The sequence below is a fragment of the Trichomycterus rosablanca genome, chromosome 14 (assembly GCF_030014385.1).
Source record: "Trichomycterus rosablanca isolate fTriRos1 chromosome 14, fTriRos1.hap1, whole genome shotgun sequence".
Classification (NCBI taxonomy): domain Eukaryota; kingdom Metazoa; phylum Chordata; class Actinopteri; order Siluriformes; family Trichomycteridae; genus Trichomycterus; species Trichomycterus rosablanca.
In genome coordinates, this window is record NC_086001.1 from 6,096,130 (window position 1) to 6,103,376 (window position 7,247).

The 7,247-nt window shown below is 37.9% G+C and overlaps 1 protein-coding gene across 1 annotated transcript; it reads right to left on the reverse strand.

Moving 5' to 3' along the window:
- Positions 1-472: 472 nt before the first annotated feature.
- fgf20a (fibroblast growth factor 20a) lies at positions 473-1,582 on the reverse strand. Its single transcript, XM_063008871.1, has 3 exons — positions 1,303-1,582; positions 869-972; positions 473-718 (listed from the first exon to the last, which is right to left on the reverse strand). The coding sequence occupies exons 1-3, from the start codon at positions 1,580-1,582 to the stop codon at positions 473-475; spliced, it is 630 nt and encodes a 209-aa protein (XP_062864941.1).
- Positions 1,583-7,247: the final 5,665 nt, after the last annotated feature.

Below are 7,247 nucleotides of genomic sequence, written 5' to 3' on the forward strand. Positions count from 1 at the left end.
AGAACAGCATCCCATTGCCTTAGGAAATGGTAGAACTGTATAGTGTTAAACCAGCCTGCGCTTCCCTTTGCCAATTCGACCACAGATTGTCTAAAAAGGTGTTTGTTTAGGTCCAACAACCTGAACATCATACCCCATGATCATGATAACAGATGTTTTCTGGAGCCTGCCTGCCCCCTTAATCCATTTGTGGATATTTGATTGTTTTAGTCCCATGGACCAGAGTATCCACGTGGTTTTGTATGGTTATCTGTCTTGAAGTGCATTTTTAGACTTTGGCTGAAATGACCCTTTGTGCCATTTTGTTTGCTGCTCAGGTCCTGCAAGCCAAAATTCACTCACTTTTGCCCAACATGGACAGCTGTTCCTCGGAGTGCATTCCCTTCGACTTCCCCTGAGCAGAGCAACCTTTCTGTACCCCAGTTAGAGGTGCTTCTGTTGATGTTCAGAAAAATCCTGTCCAAAGTTATGCTCAGCTTTGTCCCAGGACTTCCTTGTAGAGCTCAGGTACACGGTCAGGGTCCACAGGTCGAGGCAGAAAGTGTGTGAATCGCTGGTGTCTCCGAGATCGCGAACCATCCCGTGAAGTGCCGTCTTTGTTGAGAGCAACAAAGTAGTGAGGGCCTCGCTCGCCATGCCGGTAAAGGTTGGACGAGTAGGTGTTGTACCAGTTCTCCTCAAACTGCTCACGGAAAACACTCTCAGCCGTCAGTTTCTCCTGGAGAAGAAAAAGAGAACAAAGATTTAGCTACATGGCATCAAAACCAACAAAATCTAATGCGTGTAATGTATGTAATGTACAATGTATTTACATTTTAAAGACAAATTAAATTAATGTATGAAAAAGAAGTTGGAGGAAGATACTTACTGAGCCGTACAGATGACCTTTGCTGTTCATGGCCAGGTACAGGCCACTATCTACACCTCGGATGCTCACCAAGCCAACTGCCAGACTGATGAACTCGAGAACACCTGTAGGTATGAATAAAAAAAGACATTTAGTTTCCACTGAACATTCATTTATCTACAACACTAGATATATAAAGAATAACTTGATGTAACACATCTATCAAAACTCTCAAATTATAATTCTTTACTTTGTTTTTATTTCTTTAAAATAAATTACTAGTTTACTTAACATATTACTATTTATCTAATGATATTTATAATTATTGTTGTTGTTAAAACATTACATATAATTTAGAAAATCATATGATTATAGAAATATTACATATAATTATTATATAAAACATTGTTATTGTTACAAAACTGTAAGAATTGTAAGAAAGCAGAATTACATACCGAATGTGCTGTGATCCTTCCTGGTGCCCTGCACGGTACCGTCCCGGTGGATCTCCAGGTGGAAGCCGGTTCTGCAGTACAGCTGTCTCCGGCGCAAAACCCCACGTAGATGCGCAAACTCAGGTGGTGGAGAGAGCGCACTGCGGGACAGCCGCTCCGCCGGGGGTAAGTGCGCATCCGGGTACGGAGCGATCGCAAGGTTTCCGAGGACCACATGAGAGGAGAAGCTGCTGATGCTGCTGCTGCTGCTGCTGCTTCCAACCACCAGAGCTCCCATCATCGTTACCTCCAAAGAAAACTTCAACCAGATCTGTTACTCAGTAAATGTATCTGTGGAGATGTTTCCTCAGCTCAGGTCTCAATCAGACTACTCATACCAAACTCACGAGCCCTCGGTTTAAATACCTCCCATTTGTAAATGCACCCGATCTTGACGTATGCAAATGAGCGCTACTGATGTCCCGTTTGAGCCGTTAACTCGTGCACCGTTTGATCCTCCTCCTGCCTTTGATGATCTGACGGTTTCATCTCGCGTTCATCCCCGTACAGCAAGAACAGTCAGTGATTGAAGAATAACAGAAACGCAAAAGCAAAAAGAAATATAGATTTAAAATATATGTGTACATGCAGAAAAGGAAAAGAGTGTAAACGATATAGAGAGAGTAAATGTGGTGCAAGACGCACAAGAAATGCTCGCAGACGCGCTCCCCCAACCGAGCACATGCTGAACTGAAGAAGTGCAGCAGGTGGGGTGAAAGAAGAGAGAGAGAGAAAATGATAGAAGGGTGGAGCTTCAAGTGACATGCATGTATTGATTAATAGATAAATAAATAAATGGATTAGACCCAAGAAAAAATGTAAGAGAGAAAAATTGAAATTGCTGCATGAATGAAGAACAGTGCTTCGTATGCAAGATGTGTATAAATATAGCCATTATTCAGTGCATATTCATTTTCAAAGTTGCAGATGAAACTTTTGTGCCATTTAGTTGCCTTAATGTTTTCTTTTTAAAGAGAATAATTTAGATATGACAAACATGCCTTTATTTCTCTTCATCTATTTATCTTAATGCGTGTATATTCTAGTTGCAGAACAAACGTTTTGACCCTTTATTTATTCTTTGATGCAGAGCTTTGATATGTATCTTTGTTCATAGATCTATTATTATTATTACTATTATTTGCATACATGTACTTTTAAATGCACTTTTTATTGATATTTGTTTATATTTATTTTTGCAACTGCTATACCTTTTAGTAAGACATATAATAATGTGATTTAATTTGCATTTAAATATAATAATATGTACATAAACTCTTTTGCCATGGGATCTTTTAATGCAGATCTTAATTAATACCCTTTGTTCTTGCCACTGCTGCCACTGCGTTGTTATACAAACTTTTAGACTTTCTCTCTTTTAACTGTATTTTAATGCTATTTCTTTTTCTTTATTTCTTTTTTCTTTTTCTTATATATATTTTAGTTAATTATTTATTATATATTTACTTTATTTATTGGTTAATTGGTTGGTTGGTTGATTGCTTGGTTGATTGATTGCAGCTCCAGAAGAAACTTTCTGTCATACTTTTGATGCTGACCTCTTTGATCCTATTGCTTAGATGTATTGTCATTGTATATTGAAGTTATTAAGGGAGGGGCTTTTATATATTTTATTCAAATCAATGTCATTCAAATGACATGGGGCTTTAAACCGGTGCATGAAAAGCTTTGTAAACCTTTTTGGTCTAGTGCTACTTTTTAAAGTAAGTCTTAGTACTATTTATAATAATAATAATAATAATAATAGTTATAATAATAATGATAATATTTTATGCAGCATTGTTATGCATCAGAATGTATAGACGTGGTTTGGAGAAATGTGTTATGGACTTTTTTATATTTGAATTACAATAAGCAAACACTCCCCTTAAATCTTTAAACTTTTTAGTTTGTTTTGTATTTGTCTTGTCTTTGCGACAGAACAGAATAAAACAATAAAGTAGAGAAGGAACAGAGTTTAAAGTAATATAAATGTTGATTTTTAATTAAATAATAAACCTTAATAGTAGGCTTATTGTTGAATCGTAATGCATGGTGCATTGTATTTATTTTATTCTAGATAAAAAGGTTTTAGGAAGCAAAGGAGGAAAACATTTTATTCATTATTGTATACACGAGAGTTTTACTATAGTTTATTTTAGTATACTAAAATTATCTTAATGACAAATATTTAATTTTAATGCATTGGTCGTGCCGTATATAAAGCAATTATATTTGGTATTAACTCTTGCTCCACCCAGATCTTTTCCCCAGCATTAGTGCACTATCTGATCTACTGGTGTGAACTTCAGTGAACATGTGCAGCATTCAAAGAAAAGCCATATGCACAGATGCACTGCACATCTGTCCAACACCCCCATCAGCCCCGTGTGTTACCTCTAGGTGCTCTTTGAACACCTCGCTCTTAATTTAAGCTTTGAATGGGAGAATCAAAGCCCGGAGAGGTGCAGATCAAAGTGCTGGAGCTTCAGTGCGCTTTAGAAGAGTCATTAAGGTTAAAGTGAATAACAGAAGATCCACCCGCTTGATGCTAAATCTCTAAGGTACAGAAAAATTCCCCACCAACACCAACAACAAATTATAACATGTTCAAAAACACAGAGTTTAGTTTTTCACCACACTCATTAGTACCAACATCATTAAACCTTAAACATACAGTTACTGTACTGAGAAAAAGTAATTGCGCTCTTTCAAATTGTGATCCTTAAACAGGACATTACACAAAGGAAATCTGCGTAAAATAATAGCCCAATTTGTATATTTATATATTTTATTTAAGACAGAATTATCCATCATCATGTCTGTGGTGTGTTCCTGAATTACAGCCATCGTTTCCAGGTGAGCCATTACATTTCTGACCAGAATTAGTCACAGTTTGTAAGAATAAATGAATACATGTAATACGTAATGAATTGAATGCTCATTACATTGTTAAATGCATGTTTAATATAACTTATAAAACTATTAAGTACTACCCGCTTCATACTGGTCAGGGTCCTTCTGTGTTCATTTCAGGGACCCGGAGGAAACCCACACGATCATGGGTCAGAACGCTGACTGGTTGCATTGCGCAAACCCAGGTCCTCATTGCTGAGCGGCACCTACTAGACTACACTACACTACTAGCTGCGCCAAAAGAGCATATGTGAGTTTAGATGTTGGACGAGAATGTCTGGCTCTCACTACAGTAAAGTGCAGGCCAATGAAGTTCCACCAGACTCGAACCAAGACTTTATGGTTCTTGCTTTGCGCACAGAGGAACAGTTATGCTACAACGGGAAAGGATATTTTCCAAACTGTGACCACTAAGCTGGAAGTGTAATATTTATTTCTAGGCTATATCTAATTAATTTTATACACCTGCTAGCAATGACTGTGACTAAAACTTGAACTCAGTAATTAGGAGTGTCCAAATACTTTTGGCCATGTAGAGTATATCTACAATAAAACTTGTTTGTATAATGAATGCGTGTCTATCTATCTATCTATCTATCTATCTATCTATCTATCTATCTATCTATCTATCTATCTGTCTGTCTGTCTGTCTGTCTGTCTGTCTGTCTGTCTATCTATCTATCTATCTATCTATCTATCATGTGTGTGTGTGTCTATCTATCTATCTATCTATCTATCTATCTATCTATCTATCTATCTATCTATCTATCTATCTATCTATCTATCATGTGTGTGTCTGTCTATCTATCTGTCTGTCTGTCTATCTATTTGTGTGTCTATCTATCTATCTATCTATCTATCTGTCTGTCTGTCTGCCTGCCTGTCTGTCTGTCTGTCTGTCTGTCTATCTATCTATCTATCTATCTATCTATCTATCTATCTATCTATCTATCTATCTATCTATCTATCTATCTATCTAATCAATTAAACATGCGCGTTATAGCACATCTAATTAATGCAGGAGCTTGTTGCCCCCGGGTTGTTTGTAGTTTGGTGCGCATAAGAAATAAGAAACACTCGCCTCAGAACAAAAACGGAGTATCGGGTAACTATAATCTTATTCGGATCGATCATGCGCGATTGAGATGTCGAGTTACCGAGTGACGGCGATTGTTCTGAAGGGTCAGATTGTCTAAACGAAGGGCAAACGCCTGGTGTGTTTGCATAATTGTTCATCACGAGATAAAAGCAGAGTTTGCGCTAAAAGCAAGAACAGATGCAGTGCATTGTGAATGATAGCAGCACAGAGCCTTTACAGGAGCAGTGAAGCGTGAGGGCGGCACTACCTGTCCTGCACCAGGCGGGGTAATGTGCACGCGTTTCTGAGCGCGCACACGCACGCACTGTCGTTCAAAGACAAGGTGGAAAACAAAACAAAGCAAGCAGATTGGTGTTGACTTTGATAATATTATGAAAGCAGGAGTGGATGATAGTTCTGCATTTCCATAACATAACAGGTCTATATTTTCATCAGCCACTTCATCCTGGTCAGGGTGGCAGGGTGTCAAGCCACCACAGGGCACCACACACACACACACACACACACACACATGTTTAAAAGTATTGTGATTTTAATTAATTTTGCTCCATTTTTCTGTGACTGAAAGACTGGAACACAAACTTTGTCCCCATATACATCATAACTTCTAATGTGTCCACATCAATAGGGCTAGTTTGACTGCATCAAGACTACTAAAGAGTTCAAGAAAGAGTATGAAAGAGCCAAAGGTTTGGACAAACTGTCATGAATAGTCCTACACTTTAATTTTAATAACATTTTAAATTTATGAGTTCAAAAAATTTAGATATTTCACCATCTACAGTCCATAACATTATTATAAGATTTAGAGAATTTAGATAAATTTGTGCAACTAATGTTACAGTTTTTCTCAGTCGATTTGGTACATTTCTCACATCATGATTTACATTGGCATCACAACAAGTGCATTTCTCAAAACAGTTAGTGCAAACAGCAAAACTCAATGAAATACCTGCAAAAGCACGTACCTCGCTCACAATTCTTTGTTTTTGCCTCAAAAGCAAATATTTATGTCAATCAACTTGTCAGTGCCATCAGAATGTCTAGTCTGTGTGTCATTGCCTATGAACAAGAAAGTCAAAATACTTACTCATGTTGTCAGTGCAACAGTGTACACTGTAAGTATATTCTGATGGAAACTAGCTAAGCTTTTGATTACAAGAACGCTGCACATTCTGTGGCATATCAATTGAAACAGTATGTGTTACACACAAAATACAAACTTACACAGAACACAAAGTTACACATGACTGTATGTGGGAGACTGACAGCAAGAAATTTGACTGGAATCAAATTTATACAGTAATATTCTTTTACTGTATTGTTCGCACTGCAATTTGTTGACAAAAAAATCAGATAGAAATTCAGGAAAGACAGACAACTGTTTGGCAGCACTCTATAACACAAAGAAAAAACTACAAAATTAGAAACTTACTCTAAACATTTAAAACAACCTGAGACAACAACTTAAGGAATTATAGTGCTTTCTTTTCTATACATCCTGACGCTCCTCTCTGTTGGGCCACATGTTTTCATTCACGTCACACTGGATATCTTCCCTTGCAATGCAGCGTGGAAAGAATCTCCTGGAGTGCCTGCATCCATGGCAGTCAGCAGGTTCATCTGGGTGTGCGGCTGGTGATCGTACACCTTCCATCTCCAGGCTGAGAAGAACTCCTTAATTGGGTTCAGGAATAGGGAGTAGGGTGGGAGGAATTCCATCAGCATTCTATAATGAATGGCAAACCATTGCCTGATGGTGTTAGAGTGGCATGAACTCTCCTACCTCTTCCTCTGTTTTGTCCCCTCAGCCTTCCACCACACAGCCTTACCCTTCTTCTTGGCTGTTCACCCTGTACACGGCCTTGTCTTTCCATTGTGAGACTTTGTG

Excerpts from the sequence above, each read along its gene's own strand:
- fgf20a (XM_063008871.1), bottom strand. The coding sequence starts at position 1,582 with ATGATGGGAGCTCTGGTGGTTGGAAGCAGCAGCAGCAGCAGCAGCATC. Across the intron at positions 973-1,302 it reads GAAGGATCACAGCACATTCG|GTGTTCTCGAGTTCATCAGT; the intron begins GTATGTAATTCT and ends TCATACCTACAG. Across the intron at positions 719-868 it reads AAGGTCATCTGTACGGCTCA|GAGAAACTGACGGCTGAGAG; the intron begins GTAAGTATCTTC and ends TTTCTTCTCCAG.